The sequence below is a fragment of the Periplaneta americana genome, chromosome 15 (assembly GCF_040183065.1).
Source record: "Periplaneta americana isolate PAMFEO1 chromosome 15, P.americana_PAMFEO1_priV1, whole genome shotgun sequence".
NCBI lineage: Eukaryota > Metazoa > Arthropoda > Insecta > Blattodea > Blattidae > Periplaneta > Periplaneta americana.
Window position 1 is genome coordinate 22,165,663 of NC_091131.1, and position 25,691 is coordinate 22,191,353.

A 25,691-nucleotide genomic window follows, 5' to 3' on the forward strand; every position below is an offset into this window, starting at 1 on the left:
AATTTAAATTAAGTAACATATTAAACGATTTATCCTTCTATCAAACACGAATGTTCCCTAGATCAAATGTCCTATTTTAATTATGTAATTACTTTATATTTATTTCTAACGGGTGTAGCAGAGCGCACGGGTACGGCTAGTAAACAAATAAAGTAATAAACTGAGAAGAACACAGAGAAAATGTTTATTACAAACGAATTATTGATTTCACCGAAGGACACAAAGCATGTCGAATATCTACATTACAACGTAAACAGAAATCGAGTTGGCATTTTCAGCTCTCACTTCATAATTATTTTTATCTAATGTTTATGTCGCTGAATGGATACTATTTACAGTTAATAGACTTGGTGCTTCGAAAGGCTTTCTTATCCGCACGCAGCTGTGTAAACATCACTCATGAAAGACCATAAAAACCATGAATCAGATGGACGTGATTAAGACGCATAAAATGCGAACTGCTTGGCGTAGAAATGAGATTCTTGATTCTATATTTTCAGAAAAATGTCATTCAACCTAATCACCTGTAGACACTCAATCAGGAAGAACTTGTCCGTGCGCACATATTATGTTTTACAAGTAGTGTCAACGAATATCGGTAGGCGGCAACACAGCGCTGTTGCTACTGGCTATTACCGTACAAGTAAATATGCTCCAAACGTCAGGAGATTTTGACTACACTGTAGTGACTATTATCTGTACATTTCGAACTGGTGGCTCAAGTTCACGTACAAACCACGCATGAGTCACTGAACTGAAACATTGATAATCCCGGCTGCCTCAGCTGACTTTAGTTTAGAAGAATGATCCAAGAATGGGCTAAGCACACGTGGCAAATGCAGACTATTGCTTGACCTTGAGTCTCCAGTTCGAAATGCACAGATAATAGGTGATTTGTAAACTACACACTAGAGACATGTATGCTTCAAACATGGCCTTCTTCATAGATTATTTTTCTATAAACCATGACCATGTTGCAGCACTGAATTAAGAAGGCAGTGTCCTAATGCAGTTTCGTTAAGAGTTATGTGGAAAAGATAAGGGCCTAATATATTACAATAATGTTTAAAACATTGTAAAGAAAGTAGCCTACTAACAATGTTAATGTCCAAAATTAACGTGTTATTCTACATTATAATTACATTATTTCACTTCCAAAGCATCTTCAGACTTCATAATCCCAATTACTGATGAGGTATTCGTGTTTGTTTAATGAACAAGCCATCAATCAAAGCAAGCATTTTCGTTTACTAGCTACTATGGACTTGATTGCTATGCACTATGTAGCTTTGCATCATGACTTCTGACGTCACATCTGTATTTTTAGACAACTATCTAGTTCGCTTCAGCTGAAAATATAGCTTTGAGACACCACCTAAGTACAAATAAAAATTACAATCGATAACAGATCAATCAGCCAATTAAACTGATGTCGATTGATGTCATGTAACTACAAGTGGTATGTAATCCTCATTTGTACTTAATAAAAGTATATTGCACGAGTATTACTGTATACCTACTTATGTACTCCCCTGTATAATAACTAATTTTATTATGAAGTATATGAACACAACATATAATTAATTAAATCAAATTTTACGATTCGGGGGTAAAGGCTAATAGGGATTTCCCAGTCTCTGATTGGATCAAAAACTCTGATAGAACTGATATTTAACCCTTGCAGTGAATTTTGGTAAAGTCCAGAGGGCCTAATTAGTCAAATTCACTCTCCTCACCTCCACGCTAGGGTCCCCTGGGGTATTTTAAGATGCGAAAGAAAGAATGATGTCTGAAAAGCAACTAGAAGCTATCACATTTATCTTTCCCAAGAAACACCACAACCATGGCATGATGAGTCTTTCCACGGTTAATTTTTTAAGAGTGGGCAAAGAAAGAATGATGCCGAAACTGATCAGGGAGAGAAAATGGAACTGGTTGGGTTATGGTTGAGAAGAAACTGTTTACTGAAGGATGCACTGGAAGGAATGGTGAACAGAAGAAAAGTTTCGGGGCAGAAGACATCAGATCATAGACGACTTTAAGATACATGGATCATATGCAAAGACTGAGAGGAAGGCAAAAAAATAGAAAAAAATTGGAGAATGTTAGATTTGCAGTGAAAGATCTGCCCTTGGGTAGAAAACTATGAATGAATGAATAAATGAATCTTGCGATTAAGAATGTTATGTTTTATTTAATGACACCCGCATCTGCCAAGGTTATACCAACATCGACGGTATGCTGGAATTTTGTCCCGCAGGAGTTATTTTACATGCCAGTAAATCTACTGACATGAGCCCGTCGCATTTAAGCACACTTAAATGCCATCGACCTGGCCTGGGATCGAACCCGCCAGCGCTATACCAACTGCTCCAACCAGTCCGACATGTTGCGATTATGCCTCATAATAAGAAAATTAAAATTCCATCGTTCAATGTTAAGTTTCTTCCTCGTTGGTCAGAAGGAAAATTTATCTTGAACATTGGTTCACTAGTTGTCGTGTGGTTGCCTTGCAAATGTGATGTCAACAGCTTGTATAAGAGTAAAATGAAAGAGAGAAGGGTAGCTTTATCGAAGGCCAACAGAAGACCTGTGACTTAGCTCGCATTATTATTACTTACTTACATACTTACTTACTGGCTTTTAAGGAACCCGGAAGTTCATTGCCGCCCTCACATAAGCCCACCATGGGTCCCTATCCTGAGCAAGATTAATCCAGTCTCTATCATCATATCCTACCTCCCTCAAATCCATTTTAATATTATCTTCCCATCTACGTCTCGGCCTCCCCAAAGGTCTTTTGCCCTCCGGCCTCCCAACTAACACTCTATATGCATTTCTGGATTCGCCCATACGTGCTACATGTCCTGCTCATCTCAAACGTCTGGATTTTATGGTCCTAATTATGTCAGGTGAAGAATACAATGCGTGCAGTTCTGTGTTGTGTAACTTTCTCCATTCTCCTGTAACTTCATCCCTCTTAGCCCCAAATATTTTCCTAAGAACCTTATTCTCAAAAACCCTTAATCTCTGTTCCTCTCTCAAAGTGAGAGTCCAAGTTTCACAACCATACAGAACAACCGGTAATATAACTGTTTTATAAATTCTAACTTTCAGATTTTTTGACAGCAGACTGGATGATAAAAGCTTCTCAACCGAATAATAACACGCATTTCCCATATTTATCCTGCGTTTAATTTCCTCCCGAGTGTCATTTATGTTTGTTACTGTTGCTCCAAGATATTTGAATTTTTCCACCTCTTCGAAGGATAAATCTCCAATTTTTATAGTTCCATCGCATTATTATTATTATTATTATTATTATTATTATTATTATTATTATTATCTGGCTTCGGACTGGAAGGTCCGGGGTTCGATCCCAGGTGGTGACAGGATTTTTTATAGTTGCCAAACTTTCAGAACAGCCCCGAGGTTCACTCAGCCTCTATAAAATTGAGTACCAGGTCTTTCCTGGGGGTAAAAGGTGGTCAGAGCATGGTGCCGACCACACCACCTCATTCTAATGCCGAGGTCATGGAAAGCACGAGGCCCAAGTGCCTTCATGGAATATTACGGGGATTCCTTTTACCATTATTATTATTATTATTATTATTGACCATGGTGGCATAATGGCAATCACTTTTTCTCCTTGCATTCAGAAGATCTCAGGAACCAGCTCTAACTTGAATTATTGAGGTTTCCCATGTCCTTTCAGGCGAATCCTGGAATAATACCAATTACAAAGGGCCACGAGTCGCCTCCTTTCCAGTCGTAAATAACCTTTCACCATCGCTTCTCATATTATCATCTGGCCATCTTCCGTAATAGACCTGTCATCTAGCTATGAAATACTGTTGGCATAACAGAAAATCACGGTACTGGTATTGTTCAGAGATACAGAAAAATAACGACAATAGTAAAACAATAATACCGAGTACAGGTACATTAAAACTTCATATATTTTTATCAGGTCTGAAGAAAAAATGAATATCGGTGACTGATTGAGTTTTGGCTGATATTATGTACATCTATTATTTTATCAGGCAGTAAATCTCACTTAATATGCATCAGAAGAAGAACAATTATTATTTGTATACATACGAAGTCTGATTAGCATAATATGTAGCCAGTTGGTGATGTATGCAATGGAGGAGGAAAGCAACTGACCACCCTACCCCATTATCTCCTGGCCTAGTTGTCTCATAGGTAGTGCCTTTTTGGTATCACTTCTGAGGTTCAGACCTGTCTTCGGACAGTTGACTAAACATCAACTCAAATAACATTTTCAGACAATATTAGAAGAACGAGTTAAGCAAATTTTGTAAAATTTTCACAAGAGAAATTTAGAACTTCATAGTTAAGCCATCTTTGAGTCTCTAATAACGATACAGTACTCAAGTTTTAAACATATATTCTTAAAGAATGTAAGATTTGTCGAAAATCTTAACTGCTTAGATCAAAAGGTAGCTGACATATTACTTTCCAAACTCCAATCTAGATAATTTTATGAAATGGACTTACCTTGTTCTTCCCATGTAGTCTTGAATGAATGAATAAATGAATAAGTAAGTAAGTAAGTAAGTAAGTAAGTAAGTAAGTAAGTAAGTAAGTAAGTAAGTAAGTAAGTAAGTAAGTAAGTAAGTAAGTAAGTAAGTAAGTAAATAAATAACATTTAAAAATAATAAAAAAAATATAAAAATCATCAAAATTGTGATAACTGTTCCATAATTTGTTCCCTCACATTAAGATGTGTTACAAAACGTAACATCATCATCAAAGAACACAAGAATGTTGGAGACAAGCATTGGAAGTTTCGAATTTCCACGAATTTCAAAGTGGACCACATCTTAACAGTGAACATGTATTAGGCTATATTTTCGTGTTCTTACATTTTCATGGCAAACCTAATTTCGAGCAAAATTAATTTAGAACATATAAATGACATTTCGTATCTCTCACAGTTTAAAATGCGATCACATAAGTGTTAAAGAAATCTGCAGGGACCAATTACCGGTATAGCTATTTTCTAACGGTAATTGGTATAGTAACAACTGTCATGTATTTTAAAAATATGTGATATATCTATATGTACGTATATTTCTATCGATGTTTAATCACATATTTGTAATTGAAATTACCTGTCCTTACATCTAAATAAAACTTCACAAGATCTGTTCTTAAATCCTTACTCAGCTAATAGCATAAAGGGATGGGAGGGGAGGGTAGGAAAGGCCAGCAAACTTCAAGGTCACAGATCATAAAAGGCGCAAGTTCGAGCGAGCTGTGAAAGATCCGCTTCTTCAAAGCAGATTTCGGTTCTTCTCACGCTCGACAAACTTGAACCGAACAAAGAGCTTTTTAATTTAATATTTTTCATGTTTACTATATTTGTTTTAATCTGGTATCTCCATCCTCAGCTCTGTAATATGTAAGTTCTCTACTTAAAAAAAAACTACTTCTTCTTTAAGACAAAAATAGAAGTGTAATAATGTCATAAATAAACGTAATTTTCATTCAAAATCGTTTCAGTGTCTTAAATTCATATAGAAAATTACTAAAAACAAAATTTGAAAGTTAATAACCATTCTTTATCATAACAAATTAAACAAATTTGTGTAAAAATAATAAAAAATATAATGAAGCACAATTTTTTAAGGAAAAGCCTCAATGACAAATAAAGCACAAATAAATCAGGTTGTCGTAACGATCATCAAAGAAATCTGAACAATTTATTCTTTCGTTCATTAAAGACTATCACATCTTACACAACTCAACAAAAATATTATAAATATCTAAAATGAGATCATCATCAGTTTCTTTTAACATAGCTACGTACTGCAATACATTTTTTCTCTATTACATAAAACTTTAATCCAGGTATTACAATTTTTACTTGAATTTCATTCACTCTATGGCAACACAACACTCTTAGCAACAATAATATGTCAAAAGCTTGGTAACTATAGTAACCAACTTCTATTGACTGAAGTAGCTAAATAGAACTGCTATTTCACATAATGTCCACATATTTTGTACAGAATTCTATATTGTAGTTGTTCTTTGGGAATTTAATACTATGCAAGACAAATTTTTCCTGCACATAATACAAGACTGAAGTATTAATGTTACTCCTTCAGAAAACTGTGAGTACTTGTATTTGAGATCAACATGGCTCCGCTTTTTATTTTTATTATTGATATGTAGAACAGATAATGAGAAGTTAAGACTGAAAAATGAAATAAGTTGTATTAGGGATGTGAAGAATTTGAGTACCGATATTTGTGGGTTCGAATTGTAAAGAAGATGGCCAAGAAGTTTATGTTAATGAAATTAAGAAGGGTAGAGCAATAGTAGTAATTGCTAAATAGTATTTTGTGCGAGATCGTGCGTATTTGCTTGTTTTCCACACAGAACCAATACGCGGTAAGTGTGAAATACCACATTCAGTATTCCCAACGTAACACACACAACAATTTCCCTCTTCTTACCACTTAAGCGCGACATTCATTTTACCGCTTTAGGCTTTTAACATATTATTTTTAGAGACGTTTAACATAGTAATAATTATAAGTTGGAAACTTACCACTGCAATTTCACCAAAATTGCAATGTTAATTATTGTTTTTAAATATTTGGAAAAATTAAGTAAAGTCTACTACTCCACGAAACTTATTGCATTCCTGATACAAGTAACATTAAGAAAGCCGTGAAAAAATCAACAAGATTCCAGACGCCGATGTTATTACTGCAATATGTTATATAAATAATATTGTTAAAATATTAAAATGAAAAATAAATCATTACATAACCTTACCGTTTGTTTTAAGTTCGCATTTATAGACTGGGGGAAAAAAAAAGACAGACGTATATCACGGCCTGCTGGAGTATAGTAAACACAGAAAACATTTTATAGCAATAATGTTGAAGAAAGATATTTTGGTTTTCCGAAGTTGCCGTCATTAAACAGAAACCAACATGGAGCTTTCATTGCAACTAATTAGAAATTCGTCTTTCAGGTATGTAATAAACGATCTTCGCACAAAATAATGTACGATACACGAGCATGTTTGTTTTCATGTTCTCGGAAATTAAAAAAGCTCAACTACGCTTCGCTTTTTCAATCTTTTCCTCGACCATGAAAACGTCAACATACCGCTCTTGTAACGTATATTACTATTATGGGACAGAGAAAATAAAGTGCAATACAAAGCGTTCGAATGATTAGTACCAGTTTATCCTTTGACCACTGGACTGCACGGTGCTTGTGCGACTGCAGGCAACCAGGCCCTTAAATTCACGGTGTTTCACAAAATAAAAACTTACATGCATACTCACTAACCGTAATATGTTGTATTTAACATTAATTATTATATGTTATATTAATTACAGAATTTTGTACTCACCCTCATGACAGTAGCTGCTGGAAGTGTTGACCATTTTGCGCAATACAGAGTTCACGTCACCGTAAAAAACCATCGTCACTAAAAAACACAGAGTGTATGCAATTAATCTTCGCACAATTGAATAACTGAAAGATGACGTTGGTGACGCAATTAGACAAATCAGTGCAGTGGAGCTCATGTATGTGAATGATGGTTTTTTACGGTGTATAGCACAAAATGTTCAACATTTACAGCAGCTTCTGTCATGAGGGTGAGTACAAAACTCTGTAATTAATATAACGTACATTAATTGATGTTAAATAAAACATATTATGGTTAGTAAGTATGCATGTAAGTTTTAATTTGGTAAATCATTGTGAGTTAAGGGCCCGGTTGTTGGTGGTTGCTTAAGCACCGTACTGTCCAGCAGCCAAAGAATAAACCAGTACTTATTGCTGGAATGCCCTGTATATAATCCAATTGTGAGAAGTATTGTTAAAAATGGGGCTAAAATATGAAAATTAAATACAAATTTAAGGGGAAGAACCTACAGGAAATCTCTTTTCTCATATTATTTTAAATAGAGCCTCTATTTTCCTAACAGTTTCATATCAATGTATGAAGCCTTTTAAATACAAAATTTTCACTCTTGCCCTATATGCTACAGTCCCAGACATAAAAAAAAAAAAAAAGTAGTATTATAAAGAAAATGATATATCTGTTCTCAAGAGTATCACAGAATTACAAATCTCGTCTTAAATTAAAGCTAAAAGACTACTAATCAATTTTGTTTGATTATTTTTAGAAAATTTAATTTGTGTATTTTTATTTTCATTTTGCATTGTATGAACAGGAAAAAAAATTGCACGTCTATTTTTAACTAATTCTTTAATTTGCAATTTGAAAATTTTAGTCATTTATTAACTAGTGGACTTACTCGTGTTAATTATGTAAGTCTGTGCGGCTTACAGCTGTTTCAGTGCTTCATCACCGGTGCTAGTAGGCTCTGAGGATGGTGTGATGAAGCACCGAAACAGCTGTAAGCCGCACAGACTTACATAATTAACACGAATAAGTCCGCTAGTTAATCAATTACTTATATTCAAGTGTTAAAAGCAGTGTATGCAAGATTCAAAATGGATTATCATTGAAAATTTTCTCTTACAGAATTATTCAAGTATAATGTGAGAATATGCCCGAAAATTTCATTCAATTATCTCTATTAGTGTCTGAGATATTATATATTAAATGTTGAAAAATGTAAAATAAACTAACTCCGGATATTCAATGAAGTTTGAGCACACTATTTAAAAATGGCGTAAAAGCAATTATTTTCTTCCTAACAACCTTGAAGTTTCGCTCAAATGAAGTTAATACTGCGAAGTATTTTTAGGCTAGAAATAAAAAAATGTTAATTTTGGCACATATGTAGGTCCTTCACGTTAAAATCAAAACTGGTAGTACTTTAAATGAAAATTAATTTTTTTATGGTAGTGAGCATGATATATTCAAAATTACAGTAGAGAAGATTAGAAATATAGTCATAGTGTGAGTCAGAACTTTCTTCGCACTAGTGGAAAAGCGAGAGCGAGCTAGATATGGAGAATGGATATAAAATCATTATGAAGCGACAAATCCTAAATATGGCAATAATATTGAAATTCCAAAACACTTACCTACTCTACAGGAGATGCTGAAAATGTCGTCCATTTTCTTGGAGACATATGTCTACCCATTTCACCTTATTTTCAAAAACCTTGTTCAAAGTTTTCTTCGTCACTGAATTGAAAAAGTTTGTTATTCCATGTTCTAATTCATCGATCGTGATAGGATTGGACTGGTACAATTTAGAATTTGCTGTTCCCCAAAAGAAATAATAAAGAGGCGTTATTTCGGGGGATCTGGGATAAGACTTTACAACAAACTCCCTGTTGAAACTAAAGACCTTAGCTATGCTAGATTTAAAAAGTCAGTGAAACATATTTTACTTTTCCACATGCCTTTTACTGTCAATGAGTATCTTAGTTTAGCACTCCAAATTTAGCTTACAGTAGTTAGTATCTCCTTTTGTGTTTACTGCTCTTCTTTTCTATCTGATTCATGTCTGGGGTGAGACTGCCCAAGAAGATAAGGAAACCAAGAACCTTGTACAAGTAATGGTCTGAAGAAAACTGTGGAGAATTGACTTCATTACTGAATGTATTGATTGTATATTATTTGTATATTAGTGTAGACATCTTGTATGTCGGAAAAACATGTATGTAACCGCATATTTATTATGTATTCACTCTGACGATGCCATGAAATCATTGCATTTCCTAAGGCTAATAAATATCTATCTATCTATCTCAGCGGCCACAATTCTTGTGAAATTATTATTCCGTGGAAAACCTCATCTCACAATTGTAGAGATCGGTTAGATGTATGAGCTGTGACACCATCTTGTTGAAAGAAACAGCTATTTAATTAAATTTCAATTAATCGTCCAGTAAAAGGAGCAATAAACTTCAGAGTTTACTTTGTCTTTAAGAAACTTGTCCTATAGGCCTAATGGTTGCTCGTGATATGGCACACCACACCCCAAATTTCTGGGAGTGCAATGGTGTTTCATGTATTGTATAATGGTTTTCGCAGGACCACATCCGTGCATTCTGGGAATTTACGTAACCTGAAAGAAAAACCAAGCTTCGTTTGTAAAGAATTTTCTGTCTAACACGTCAACACTATGACGACGAATAAATCTTTGAAATCAAACAAAATAATTTAGTCTTTTCTCATTATCTGTGGGTTTTAGTTCATGCACGACCGATACCTTTATGGCTGTATAATCCTAGTTCATTCTTTAATGTTCTACAGGCACTGGAATAAGATATGTCAGTTTGCTGTGCCAATTTTCTAACCGATTTGTTAGGGCTTTTTAACATTCGATTAGTAAACTATAACAGTTTTCCTTCCGTTAAACTGCGGGTTTCCCACGCAATGGGGCCTATCTGGCGAAATTTATTTACCAGACTGTATCTCGATGAGGTAAATTAGAACTTGGGAAACGTTCTCTAAATTTCTGTTTCACTTTTCTACTGTATTTGTCACTTTCTCGAAACACATATTCCACTAAAAAGGCTCATTCTTCAAATGAAAAGATTTTACGGAATGAATGCACTTGCTGGCTGCAGGGTTTGTGTATAACCTTGGCGAGGACGCGCCGGTATTGTTTGCGTGGCCACCCCTAAGGCAAGGGAGAAATACCAACCTACACCAGGATTTAAGTGTGTCTGCCACTGCGGAGAAAGTTCTGACTCTCTCTGTATAAAATAAACATTAAGAATTTTGCACTGGATTATGTTCAATATACGAAATTGAATAAATTTGGTATGGACATATGAGAAGAATACAAGAGGAAAGATTATCCAGCCCGGGTTCGATTCTTGCTGTATTCCCGATTTATAACTTGTGTTGGGCAAGTCCGTAGTCCATGTGACAGAGCAGTTTTCTCTTGGAGCTCCGGTTCCCCCATAGCATCCCAATAAATTTTTTATTTTATTGGGTTATTTTACGACGCTGTATCAACATCTAGGTTATTTAGCGTCTGAATGAAATGAAGGTGATAATGCCGGTGAAACAAGTCCAGGGTCCAGCATCGAAAGTTACCCAGCATTTGCTCATATTGGGTTGTGGGAAAACCTCGCAAAAAACCTCAACCAGGTAATTGCCCCGACCGGGAATCGAACCCAGGCCACCTGGTTTCACGGCCAGACGAGCTAACCGTTACTCCACAGGTGTGTACCCCGGGTTCGATTCTTGCTGTATTTCCGATTTATAACTTGTGTTGGGCAAGTCCGTAGTCCACATAACACAGCAGTTTTCTCTTGGAGCTCCGGTCCCCCCCCGTAGCATCTCAATAAATCTCTATCATCATCTCATCTCATCGTGGATGTAGCTTACACCAGTCCCCTATAACTCACCCTGGGCAATGACTGTCGGTAAATTGGCCAACACAACCGGCTAGTTTCCAAAGTGTTCTAGTGGCTAGAGCGCTGGATTTACAATCCTGAGGACCAGGGTTCCATCCCCGGTGTATACCGGATTTAAAATTTGTGTCGGGCAAACCTGTGGTCCAGGTAATATGAGTGTTATCTCCAGTGGCGTAGCATGAAATTTTGAGCAGGGGAAGCTAACTCAAGTTGTCTTTCATGCAATATGAGAAAACGTATTACAAAAATACAGTCTTAAAATAAATAGTAGTCAATTTCAAGTCAGCAGTCGAAGATTGGTTGGAACATCGTAAGTAACACCAATAAGGCATGACCTCAAATGATACGTAGTAAAATATGATTTCACGGTTTACACATATCTCTTAACAAATAGACACGTATACGTATAACATTAGCTCACTCCCTGTCATACTTAGAGAAATCACAATATTAGTATCATTACGTAAGTATGCGTCTGTCTTTTGGTTGTGTCCTTCATTGACAGCAAGGGAGTCGGTCATTTGTTTTTTAAATCACACTTTTGTGTTCGTAAGACAGTTTTGATAATACAATTGTCCTAAAAAAATTCAAGTAAATTAGTGTCAGGAACTGTTATTTCGCTCATTATTTATTATATCAGCCACAATGCACACTAACACTTCAACTGAACACAACTGACGAAAAGGGATAACTCGGAAACTACTTATTTTAAATGTTAAAGCTAGCTTCTTACAAGCCTTGCGACTAGGGTAGTTTAGTTAGAAAGGGATGGAAAATTAGCGGAGTGGATTACACAGAAGAAACCGGTCTGCTTGGAAGCTGGTGTGTGCAGGCTTCTTGTTTACTGCTGCATCACAAATCATCCTGAGCTGCCGCATCACTATATTTAACGTGTAAATATAAATTCTATTAAAATTAATAAATAATTTTCTCCATAAACTGCAGGTTTATTATGAAATTATTATTAACTGGGGAAGCTAAGCTTTTTAGCTTACATTGACGCTACGCCACTGGTTATCTCCAGGCGCTTCAGTTCCCCTGTGACATGCCAACAATTTCCATCATGATCTCATTGCGGGTATAGCGTAGACCAGCCTACTGTGACGCACCCTGTGCAACGACTCTGTTGGTAAATTGATCTACACAATTGGCTTCATATGGGTGAACGAACAGTCAAACACTCGCCATTAATAAAAAAAAAAAAAAAAGTTATCCAGAAAAGTGTTTAAATGGTGTCCACCTGGAAGGAAAAGTAAACTCACGGAGGCAAGATGTCAGAATATGGATGGAAGGAAGAAGCCTGGATGGACAGTGGAGAAGAAAACTAAAATTTAGGCACAGAAAGATGTGTACTTATACATTGTAATTCTACATATAAATAAATTATTATGATTCGAAATATTCGCAGAAACAACGATTTCTTAAGGATGAAACATGGAAATATGAAAGAAGAAAATCACGACTTACACTCCTCGTTCATTGCACCTCGCTGTTAATTATCACAGACTGTTTCTCCTTCGTCTATACAGTTTACAGTATGGTCAACTTAGGAAATGCATAGTAATCATATGTGAAAAACTGCCATTGTCTTCGGAGTGGGAATAAGTTCTTCGTCTGTTGTTAACATTCCTATAAAAAGAAATATAATGCAGAATTGTATTTAAGAATGTTGTTACTGCTGAAAACAACGTATAGTTAAATGGCTGTCACCATTCTTTGAAAACATCACAGCAATTACGGATGCTGGGGGACCACCCATTATCAGCTGCCCGCAAATGCTTATTCAATATATTCGCAACTACCCTCCATATCTGCAATCTGAGGACGTGCCATTCTGTGGTGATAGGGATCCACAATACATTTAATTCGACACAAAAAAGCTTCTTAATAACGAAGAATAAAATAATATGTGATAATTTAAGAAATAAACATTTTGTTGTTTAGTCAACTGTCCGAAGACAGGTCTGAACATCACAAGTAATACCAACAAGACACCACTTATGAGGCAACTAGGCCAGGAGATAATGGGGTAGGGTGGCCAGTTCCTTTCTTCCTTCATTGTATACATCGCCACCTAGTTACATATTACACTAATCAGACAAACATTTTATAGCTGGTAATTTTGGCAAAATAGCTTTCATATCTTGCCTTCGAACTTAGTTCCTTAATATGAGTGTGTTTGGATGCATTAGTATCATGCTTTTTAACAGAAGAAATTTACCTTGAATGTTCTTAATCAGTTTTGTTCAATTCTGCTTCAAATTATTTAGCAATTACAAGTTCATGTCTAAAATTCTAAGTTATATTTATATTTCTTGTAAAAACAAATACCAGTATTTTTTTAGTGAAACTTAAAATTTTGTTCAGCACATTGCTATTCATCATATTTATATACAATTTTTTGTTTCCTTTGCTTATTGATACTCTAGATTCACAGACGGAGCTGTGTTTAAGGGGAGAGGATGGTACTTTTCGGTGAAAAATGAGTAAATTAAAAAAAAAAAAAATTCTTTAAAATACTCTGTGATATGTGTGGAATGCATAGCATAACATTTTGTGGGTATTTGTGCCCTTCTCGGACGTTGAGTCGCCGTTTTCAAACTTCCTGCGTTATGGATTTTTAAATCACTCGCCCACTTTTATTGTTGTTTCCGGTAAATTAAATTAAAAAAAAAAAAATTTTTTTCTTAAAAAAACCCTTAGATAAGTGTGGAATGCATTGCATAACATTTTGTGGGTATTTGTGCCCTTATCGGATATTGAGACGTCATTTTTAAACTTCCTGCGCTATGGATTTTTAAATCACACGCCCGCTTTTATCGGTTTCCAGTAACTTCATTTTTTTGCTACATTGCCAGACAAATAGGGATATAATTTCTGAACTATTAAAGATACATGCATGAAATTTAGAACACACATTCTTTAGACTATTAGGAAACTTTTCTCTATGACAGAATTTTGTTAATTGATTTCATTTTAAAAATACGTCCGTTTGTTTGCAAGAAAGGAAATCAGAAAATTGTTATTATATTTTAATTATTTATTTTACAACCGTAGGGACTAATATCAAAATTCTGTTACAGACAGTTTGTAGAACATGCTTTTGCAAATATATTTAAAAAAACTGTTTGAATCTATCTTTAAAAAAGGTTTAGATATATCGGTTTTAGTACAATCCTGCATTGGATATATTTTTTTTCAAATTTGGCCCCCCCAAACAATTTTTTTTTTTTTCAAAATATTTTTATTTGGTTGAGTTTCCACAGCTATGAGCTCTCTACATATAAAAAATTAATATTTTACACCAAATAGGAAAAAAGTTTTAAAAAATACCATCTTCTACCCTTAAGATTATTATCGCTCCTTCCGATACTTGACAGAAGAGCTCTTACCAAAACAATAAACATGACAACACTGATCATCTCTTTGAAGGGAAGTAAGTTCCAATTATTGTAATATATACTAGTTTCGCATTTATTTCACTTACCTGCGCTAATGATGTAATTGTTAAAACATGCTACATGGATAACGAGTTCACTTCCCGCCTCATTATTTTAGTTTTAATTTAGCTATTGCTATCTAACCAATATTCAGTGAACGTTTTAAAGTTCAGAAGCAATTTCTATGACTCACACTTATCCGAGACAAATAATGTTGTGCCATTAAAGATCGTAATATTAATTCTTCTTACCTGCGATGCTAGCAGTGAGGAAACAGGTGGCACTGCCTGCAATGAAGGCTCTGAATGCTACCTCTGTCACTGCACTTCTCCGTTCTGGGGCAAGTGTCACCAGAGCCCCAATCAAAATGCCAATGGCTCCTGGGTTTGAGAATCCACACAGTGCGTAAGTTGCTATCATTTCTGATCGTGGCTGTAGGAAAATAAGATTATTTTATTTTTGTGCTTTAAGTGAAAGTGGGGCATTCATATTACATCACACTTACAGAACTATGTAAAGGTAAGACTTATGGCCGGTTTGTCCAAGTACTGTTAGAACACTTAACGACTGTTAAACCGTCAACAGTTTGTTAAATACAGTTTTTCCATTTGTTCAACACCAGTTTCGCTTAACAGATTCTTAACCGTTTGTTAACTTTAAATGTAGGATTTCAGGCCGTTAACTCATTTAACAATCAGTTAAACATGGCGGATAACACCACAGCTGTTCAGACAAAAGTTGTGAAAATAACATGTAATGTTTCTCTTTGAGGAATGTTTAGAGTAAGGGCCGGTTTCACCAAGCTTCGGTAAATCTGTCCAAATGAAACATTAACTAGTACTGAACATTAAAATATTTATACGAGTACGTTTGTATGTGAGTTGTCTCCGTAGATTCCAAGCCGAGCAGCTATATGTGCCTCGTCGCGCTAGTTACGTCATATCTCTTCGTTGGAGCAGCCAGTAGCGAGTTGGCTTGCAATCTCAGGGGCCCGTGTTCGATTCTCGGCGATAACTTTTTTTTTTTATTAACGTAACTATTTTTTTTATACATGTTACCTTTCTTCTTTTTTTAAATTTTGTGTACTGGAACGAATTATTTTGCAACTCTGGCTCCGCTAGGAGAATTTAAAAAACTCTTGGGAGATCAATTTTCTTCCCGAAATAAAACAAAGATAAACAAACAAATTAAAGAAAAATAAAAGAAATACACATGTGGATCTAATACATTGCCTACATGCCACCAGCGTCTATCACTGCCTGGCATTTTCGGGGCATTGAGTCCACCAGATCGCGGAAATAGTTCTGGTCCTTAGCGAAATCTTTCCGGGTAATCAGAACTTGATCCCAGAACTGATCTGGATTTTGAGATGGAATGTCTCGATATTTGTCAATCCTCCTCTTTTTCATGCTTTTCCGTGAACTGTCTTTGAACGTTTATGGCGGTGTGCGTGGGGTGATTATCCTGCTGGAAAATTAAATTTCCATCGGAAAGAAAAAGATTATAAATTCCAAGAATCCAGCTCTTTAGCTTCTGTTTTGAAGCCAGTGCAAACATATCTTATCGCTAGCTATAATATAATTCTAATAAGTGAAAGTTAATATACCAATTACTGTAAGTTTCGTTGTTTGAATGTACATTATGTATTAATTTACTAATATTTCTTAGGTGCCGGTATGTAGTTATAATAATCACTTTCATGTCTTAAAATAAAACTCAGTTGTATGTTACCTAGTTGAAATAGGCCACTTGTTCCAATTCACCAGCTACTATTAACTCTAGATTCTATGTTACTGGCTCTTCAACTATAGCCGATGTCAATAGTGCTTCAAAATACGCAGTGAGTAAATAATAAAATGTTTTAGCAGCAATTGCTTCTTTAGGCCGAAATTACATATAATTTATACATGGACCTGAATTAGACAATTTTATATGATACGGAATTCTCCTCGGAGTTTTGTGTACAGTTGACTACACACACATTCCTGTAATTATTGTCACCTGGTGGTCATAATGCTGAGATTTTTGTAAACAGAAATTCATATTTATCATTATAAAATATAACTATACTTATAATAATTATTATTATTCAATAGTAGTCAATGCAACTGTCATTTATCAACTCTCTGCACTGTATGAATCATGGCTACTGTAACAGGTTACGATTTTACAAATGTTTCATGACTTACTCTACAGTACAGAATTTAAATAATAATATCAGCCAATAAGAAGTTGTCTTATATATGCAAAATCATTACCAACTGCTGTTGAGTAGTTAGAATAGTATTAACGACAGTTAAAATTAAGTGTTGGTTATTTTAAACAAAATTATGTTGGAAAAATGGAAAACATCTTAACAAAACGTTAAAAATAAACCAGCTGTTAATTTAACATTTGTTAAGCCAAATTAAACATTACTTGGAAAAACTGGCCATTAGCCATTTTTTAAACAAATACAGAGCAGCAAAACGCTTTTTCTCTCAATGTCTTCTTCCACTTATATTTTAATGTAGTGGTGTTTACGTACTGTAACAGTTATGTAAGTGACTTTCTAGTAAGAGACCTCTTAGAATGACGACTCTAGAATTATGTTGCGTCTGAGAAACTTTCGTTTTAAAGGTTTTTCGATTTCATGGATAACCCGTAGTTCACTTGTGCTATGAACATGACATTAATCTTGAAAACATTTTGTATATACTATTTCGATTATAACAATTTTATGTTGTTGTTGTTTTCTAATGCCAGGCGTTTGACAATAAAGTCATTTGACCTCTTGCACTCCAATATTTTTCAAAGATATTATCATGGTCAGCCACTGAAGCACAGATTTTGAGGTGTTCCAAATCCATTTCTTGGTTTGAGTTGCACAATGGGCAGTTAGGGGACTGATACATTCCAATTCTATGCAGGTGTTTGGCCAAACAATCATGGCCTGTTGCCAATATAAATCAGCTACAGACGATTTTCGCGGTAAATCGGGAATTAACTGTGGATTATGATGGAGAGAGTTCCATTTTTTCCCTTGAGATTTATCAAATTTTGTTTGTTGAAGTCTAAGTATGTAGATTTAATAAATCTATAACATTTTTATAAAAAAAATAACAGAAAATATTGTGAGCCAATTTATAATAAATCGCCACTTTTACTATTTTTTTAAATAAAATTTCACGATATTTCGTTAAAATAAAATTTGATTACATTTCATGTGCCATACTTGTCGAATAAAATTCACTCTTGATATTGAATATACTTAGTTTAAACAGAAGAGTACTGTAAAATATATTACAATTCATACTGAAATTTTTAGATTCAGTAAGTCTGATGATAAGCAATCTGTAATATTTAATTTTAAGAATTTTTAATTCTAATGACATTTTTGAAGTACCTATATTACAATTCACGTTGAAGTTCCTAGATTCAATCTTAATGTAATGACCTATCAAAATTATCCTTTTTTGATATTGCTTATTCAGTCTTAATGACTTATCAAAATTATCCTTTTTTGATATTGCTTATTCAGTCTTAATGACGTATCAAAATGATCCTTTTTTGATATTGCTTATTCAGTCTTAATGACTTATCAAAATGATCCTTTTTTGATATTGCTTACAGATTTTTTGCTTGATTAACATCAAGTATTTTACAATTCATATCAATTTGGAAGTCATTAAGACTGAACATTCTTGAAATAAAACATTACAGATTAATTATCATCAGACTTACCAGATCCAAGAACTTCAATGAATTGCGAAATACCGTAATTAATAGTTTATAGCCAAACAGATGGACAGACAAAACAATTGACTAGGTACCCTTCTGGAATAAGGGTCTAACTCAATTTGTGAAAACATAGGTCTTGAAGTCCTTAGACCTTTATTCAGGGGAGATATTAAATTGTCAAAAATTACTTTTTCGAAATCAGGTACTACGGCATAGGCTATTCAAGAGGTGGAGACGATGGGGGTATAATAAAGAGTGCCACAAAACATCGTCCCTAATTTAAAGTTTCAATAAAAAACAGATGGATCAAAATAAGGAAACTTTATTAATATGAATGGTATCTTAAGAGTGGGAATTTTTCATTTTTTGAATAACGTGTCTCTCACGTGGTGTCCTTCACTATCAATGAATTGTTTAATGCGACTTCGGAAATTCTGCATCACTCTAACTAACATTTCCTGAGGAATAAGACCAATTTCTTTCTCTATTGCATTGCCGATGTTTGAACACTTCAGCCTTAAGATGTCCCCATAGAAAAAAATCGCAGGGTGCAAGGTCTGGTGATCGTGCTGGCCAGGGGACGCTGCCACGTGAAGGAATTAAGCGTCCGGGAAACATCTGTCTCAGGACTTGGAGAGAGATCTGAGCTGTGTGAGAGATGCCTCCATCCTGCTGAAGCCATACCTGGTCAATCTGCAGCGCATTGAGTCTTGGTGCCAAAAAATTGTTGATCATAAAAGTGTACCGCTGAGAGTTTACTGTCACAGTAACACCATCCTCTTCAAAAAACCAAGGACCAGTATCCCGACTCTTGCAACCCCGCACCATTCAATAACACGGTAATTAGAAGAGGTTTTCATGAAGTTCACGAGGGTTCTGTCCACTCCAATATCGGAAATTTTGATGATTCACGCATCCCGATAAGTGAAAATGTGTAATGCAGATGCTGAAGATGTTGTTTCTTTTTAGTGATGAAGCACATTTTCACCTTGCGATTTTTTTCTATGGGGAAACTTTAAGACTGATGTGTTCAAACATCGGCCGAGGACTATCCCAGACCTAAGAAATGCAATAGAGAAAGAAATTGGTCTTATTCCTCAAGAAATGCTAGTTAGAGTGATGCAGAATTTCCGAAGTCGCATTCAACAATGCATTGATAGTGAAGGACACGACTTGGGAGACATGTTATTCAAAAAATGAAAAATTCCCACTGTTAAGATACCATTCATATTAATAAAGTTTCCTTATTTTGATCCTTCTGTTTTTTATTTAAACTTTAAATTAGGGAGGATGTTTTGCCGCACTCTTTATATCACCCCCCCCCCCCCATTAGTAATTTGGTGGCTTTTTGTTTTTCTCATGGAGTAAAATCTAAAAATAGCGAACTACAACACAAGTTGCAGAAAAACCAACGATTTTCCTTCTGAGAAAAGAGGAATCTTCCTTTAATAAAAATAAAGGTCGCTATGCCCTACACCTTCACTGTCATGGCTGTTAAAACATTCATTTCATGTTGCAATATCACAATATTTTCTTTATATTATGTGTACCTAGTAAAGAACAAACAAGGAGTAATACAAAACGTTCTTTCAATGACACATATTCGTACACAGGGAAGAATAAGAATATTTTCAAAAATACTTACGCTGAGTTTGTTAGCAGCCTTACTTTTCCCCATTTGTTCGTAGGCCACAAATTCATTCACTATTGTTTTTATCCCAACAAGCCTGGCTACTTCCTCGCACTGCTCCCACTCAACACCCATTATCCATGATAAGGGGATAAAAACTTTGCCGAGAATAAACTGAAAGAAATTATTACACAGTGTCAGTTTCAGTAAAATCATCTTTATACATTGTAAGGATTCCTCAATGAACATATTTTTAATTTGCACAAGCTCTGTCGAGCACATATTAAGCGAAATTTTGGATGTTTACAGTAAAAGCTTTCATGAGGAAATATGAAATATCTACATTTTTATGTAGAACAATGGGTATTCAGGACTGGAAGGAACAAATACAATTTTTGTTTCAAAGTTGGTAGGTCTAACTGTAGTTTATTTTAAAGAATAAATAAAGACGAACAAATTATAAGATGAAGCACTGCCAAAACGGCTGGAATGTTGGCTTTACCAAATGAAAAACGGGTTCAAATCCGTGAGAGTTCATACTGGGTTGCCAACTTAAGAAAACTGAAATTCGAGAAAACTTTTAGACATAACATTTTTACCATGAAATGTTGTTGTTTTCTAATGCCAGGCATTTGACAAAGTCATTTGACCTCTTGCACTCCAATATTTTTCAAAGATATTGTCATGGTTAGCCACTGACGCACAGATTTTGAGATGTTCTGAATCCATTTCTTGGTTTGAGTTGCACAATGAACAGTTAGGAGACTGATATATTCCAATTCTATGCAGATGCTTGGCCAAACAGCCATGGCCTGTTGCCAATCTAAATGCAGCTGCAGACGATTTGCATGGTAAATCGGGAATCAGCTGTGGATTATGATGCAGAGAGTTCCATTTTTTCCCTTGAGATTGTGTTATCAAATTTTGTTTGTTGAAGTCTAAGTATGTAGATTTAATCAATCTTTCCACAGAGGAATACGTAGATTTAGTAACAGGTCTGTAAGTAGCAGTGCTGCCCTTCTTTGCTAAAGCATCCGCATTCTCGTTTCCCAGGATTCCACAATGGGATGGTATCCATTGGAATACAATTCTTTTATTGAGTGTTATTAGTTGAGAGAGCATTTTATTTATTTTGAAGCTCGAACTTCGCATCTTTTTCAGTGTTGACGGAAATGAAGCGTGTCTTTTGGTATTCTATGTGGATCCATGCATTCTACATGATTTTTTGAATGAAGCTGGTAATCATTTATAAAATGTATAACCGGTTTTAACTTTAGTTCCTGCAAGACATTTTTATTTTTTCTTACGATCACAATGAGTGTATCCTGCTGTTGCTCTCATAAATTACATTTCGTTTCCTGTAATTCGATTTATTTCTTTATTTCTCATTGTCCATGCCTTACTTTTGTAACATATGACAGGTTTTGCTAATGTTTTATACACTTTTATTCTTGCGTGTTGTATAAGAGAAGGTTTAAATATTTTCTTAATTATTTCCATATAATACTTTTCACTAACAATGTTTAAGCTGTACACTGCATTCTGGAGATTGGTAGATGCTACTACAGTTCGATCATCTGCATATAGTAAAGCATTAGTCTGTATGTTTCCTTCGACTCTGATGAATCCGTTGTGCATCTGTCTCCATTTGTGAATAACCCTGCTCATATATAGAAGTGGTGAAAGGCCACAATCTTATCTTATTCCTTTATAGATTTTCCGCCATTGTGAGATTATATTATTACTAGGGCTAGGAATTTTAGGTGCTGCATCTTAACTTTTTCTTTTACTATTAAAATGCCCAAATTTGCTTGTCTTGCAAAGAAAACATGGGGGGGGAAAAAAAACACTTCTGTAATTGGGTTGCACCTCTTTGCAATGACAGCACCTTTTGTCAATGTCAATACCTTTCTGCACTTACCCCCCCCCCACCCTCTCTTTTTTTGGCTCCTTTGCCGCATTTTATTCCTATAAAAACTAAACAAAGAAAACTGAACGTGTGTGGCTTGAAAAGTGCTTCTACCTACTGTTAAATACACAATTCAGGCACCTTAATCTATTATTCTGCTATTGATTTTTTTAATGAATGGACAAATCTACTACTTTCTGAATGTTTTTATTAGAATTTACCGTTTTTAGTATGGTACCACATTACTTTCGCTTCAGAGCAGTCCTGTTTGGCAAAAGTTTCAAATTAGTTTGTCCTTCAATGAACTCCACAAAATGTCCACAAATTAGTTTGCACTTCATCACATCATCGTTAGACCAAAGCTATTGAATAGCAAGACAAGAAATTTGAGCTTGCTCCTTTGTTGGCGAAAGATTCATTCTTTTTTTCTTCTTGTCAATATCATCTGCTACATTGGCTGATTCCCAACCGTAGGTCAATCAGCTGACATTTTCACCAAAGGATATGAAACTTAAGCTTAATCAAGGAACTTTGTGTCCTTATATGTAATGTAATTGGTTTTAATACTGTTAAGTAATGAACATTTACGTTTGAAATTTGCATCTTTTTTCGCACCTTCAACTAAATTAAGGCACTCTTTTTTGCACCTTTTTAACGAACATTTTGCACCTAAAATTCCTAGTTATAATTATTATATCTAACTGCTATCAAATTTATTTTATATAATCAGGTTATAAAAAGCGTTTTTATTAATTTGTTATGGTACCTGATCTTTTGCTAATATCTGCAACAATTTCTTACGATTAATTAAATCCGTCAAAAACTTTCTTAGAATCAATGAAGGCATTACGTTTCTAAATTAAATTATTTCTGCTTTTCAATAAATAACGATATCTGCATACAAATGTATTTGAGCATGGCATTTTTAGAAAAAAAAAAAACTAAGAGTTAAAGCACAATATTAAATTATGTAACTCACCTCCAACGTCAGATTTTCAACTCCAACATGAGCCCCAAGCCACGAGAGTATTCCATTTATAAAGGCGATGAAAGAGACAAAAGCAATGAGGTTGGCAATAATACCAAGTACCAACTGAATTCCTAGCAAAGCACCTTTTGTTGCAGCATCTAGAACACTGGTTTCGTCGCTGGAACAAGCAAAGGAGAAGGTAATTCGCAAATTAGACATTTTAAAATAAACATAGCGGTTTATGACAAGAGAAGAGAAAGAAAGTACGAAAGAATTATCTTTGTGAGTACTGAAATAAATATCTGAAACAACGTTTTATTTAGATTGCACAACTATTTAGTCAGTAACTTATCATACATACTGTGTTATTTTGATTATAAATTATTTCCAAAACATAAATATAACAGAAGTCATATTAAAAATGTCTGATTCTGTATCATATAAAATATATTTTGTAATTATCAATTAGTTAGTATCTCCTTTTTGTGTTTACTGCTCTTCTTTTCTATCTGATTCATGTCTGGGGCGAGACTGCCCAAGAAGATAAGGAAACCAAGAACCTTGTACAAATAATGGTCTGAAGAAAACTGTGGAGAATTGACTTCATTACAGAATGTGTTGATTGTATATTATTATAGACATCTTGTATGTCGGAATAACATATATGTAACCGCATATGGGCCGAGGAAAACAGCCTACAGATAAACCACCAGAAAACAAAACAAATTAACTTCAGAAACGGCGGCAAACAAAGAAAAAAAGACACCCTGACACTGCAGAACGAGCCACTTGAGGTAGTGCAAAAATTTAAATATTTAGGAGTAACACTTCAAACAACACTAAAATCATACAGAATCCACATTCAAGAAAGAGCAGCCGCTGCAATAAAAGCTATGTACAATATTAAGAATCTGCAACAACTAGAAACAAAAACGGCAATGACCTTATTTAGGTCAGCTATAGCACCAATAGCAACCTACGGACTAAATATCATATGAGGAAACTTAACAGTCAGCGACATGGGAAAAATTGAACGAGTCAAATCATCCTTCATGAAAAGAGTAGTAGGAGTAGGAAGAACAACTCTCTCGAGACTAACATACGAACTAATGAAGGAACGCTTCTTCATCGAAGATATTAGAACACAACTCTGCATGCCGAACACCCCAGTATATGAGAAAGCCCTGGAAGTACTCAGAGGAAAGAAGAACGCCATCTGGAGCGAGTTCTACATAACAGACGCCATGACAACCAGAGACTGGGCAAACACAAACTACGAACTGAGACACATAGTGACCCGTTACGCAGTACATGGTTTTCACCATAAGATCTGTACCACCAAGAGATACCACGAACCCAACGACGAATGTGTGTGTGAACTGTGTCAGAAGCCATGTGGAAGATATCACGTTGAAAACTGCCGAGAAAGGAAAACCTCGCTCACAAACTTCTGCAAAGACTAACCTACAAATCCTATGCACATTGTGCGCATTTCATTTCATTCATTCATATATGTAACCGCATATTTATTATGTATTCACTCTGATGATGCCATGAAATCATTGTATTTCCTAAGGCTAATGTCTGTCTGTCTGTCTGTCTGTCTGTCTGTCTGTCTATCTATCTATCTTTTCTTTTTTTTAAAGGCTGAGTCCCATTAGTCCTGTTTTTCCATGAATTATGAGTCTTTTTTTTTTCTATATCCTTGGGTCCATAATATATTCAAGTTCTCATAATTCTTCGAATTCTGAAGGTCCTCTTTATCTATTTCTGTGGGTTCATGTCATAATTCTTTTAATTCTGAAGGTCCTGTTTTCTCCTGTCACCAGATCATATTTTCAAGTTATCATAATTCTTGATTTTCATTTTGTATGATTCTCCGATAAGCAAGTTGTAATATAATAATATTAAATTGAGCTAACCGTCTAGTTTATATTTGGATTAAACATTAACGTTTTCGGCACTTATGTGCCATTTTCAAATGTATGGAATTGCCTTATTACATGATCAAATAGATACACCTTATGTGTGTACATACCATATATTTCACACACATAAGATGTATCTATTTGATCATGTAATAAGGCAATTCCATACATTTGAAAATGGCACATAAGTGCCGAAAACGTCAATGTTTAATCCAAATATAAACTAGATAAGTATAGACGGTTAGCCCAATTTAATATTATTATATAATTCTTTGAACTCTGAAAAGTCCTCTTTTTCCATATCTCTTTGTTCCATGTTTCAAGTTGTTATACTTATTTTTCTTCTGAAGGTCCTGTTTTCCCACATCCCAGAAACCATGTTTCAAGTCGTCGTACAGCTTCGGTAATATGTACTTTACATTCTGAAGGCTCTGTTTTTCACGTTTTCATGATTCATATTTCAATTTTTCATAAGATCATTCTTTCAATTCTGAAGTTTCTTTTTTTTTCCTTCATGTGTCTTGCTGAAAATTTTTTTTTATATACTGAAGGTCGCTGTTTCATCATATTTTATAAATACGTTCATTAATAGGATGTATCCGAAACACAATTGTTACTGTATCAATTCTCTAATACTATCAACGTATTTCATTTTACTTTTTTGTAATTTCCTTTATATTTAGTTTATAAATGGATCGTTCTTTGGTATAATAGCTACTATCCTTTTACAAAATCCATTTAC

General features: G+C 34.8%; 2 protein-coding genes across 6 annotated transcripts in view; both read right to left on the reverse strand.

Moving 5' to 3' along the window:
- LOC138714726 (uncharacterized transporter YutK-like) overlaps positions 1–12,940 on the reverse strand; it is a 76,938-nt gene extending 63,998 nt beyond the window's left edge. For both annotated transcript variants that reach the window (XM_069846819.1, XM_069846816.1), the window contains exon 1: positions 12,820–12,940. The gene's annotated coding sequence lies outside the window, so the exon portion shown is untranslated. The remainder of the gene's footprint in view (positions 1–12,819) is intronic.
- Positions 12,683–25,691, reverse strand: part of LOC138714725 (uncharacterized transporter YutK-like) — a 51,114-nt gene continuing 38,105 nt past the window's right edge. For all 4 annotated transcript variants that reach the window (XM_069846810.1, XM_069846809.1, XM_069846813.1 and 1 more), the window contains 4 exons: positions 23,031–23,199; positions 20,158–20,316; positions 15,044–15,224; positions 12,683–12,981 (listed from right to left, as the gene is read on the reverse strand). In XM_069846810.1, the coding sequence (XP_069702911.1) occupies positions 12,917–12,981; positions 15,044–15,224; positions 20,158–20,316; positions 23,031–23,199 (574 nt within the window). In that variant the 3' untranslated portion in view covers positions 12,683–12,916. The remainder of the gene's footprint in view (positions 12,982–15,043; positions 15,225–20,157; positions 20,317–23,030; positions 23,200–25,691) is intronic.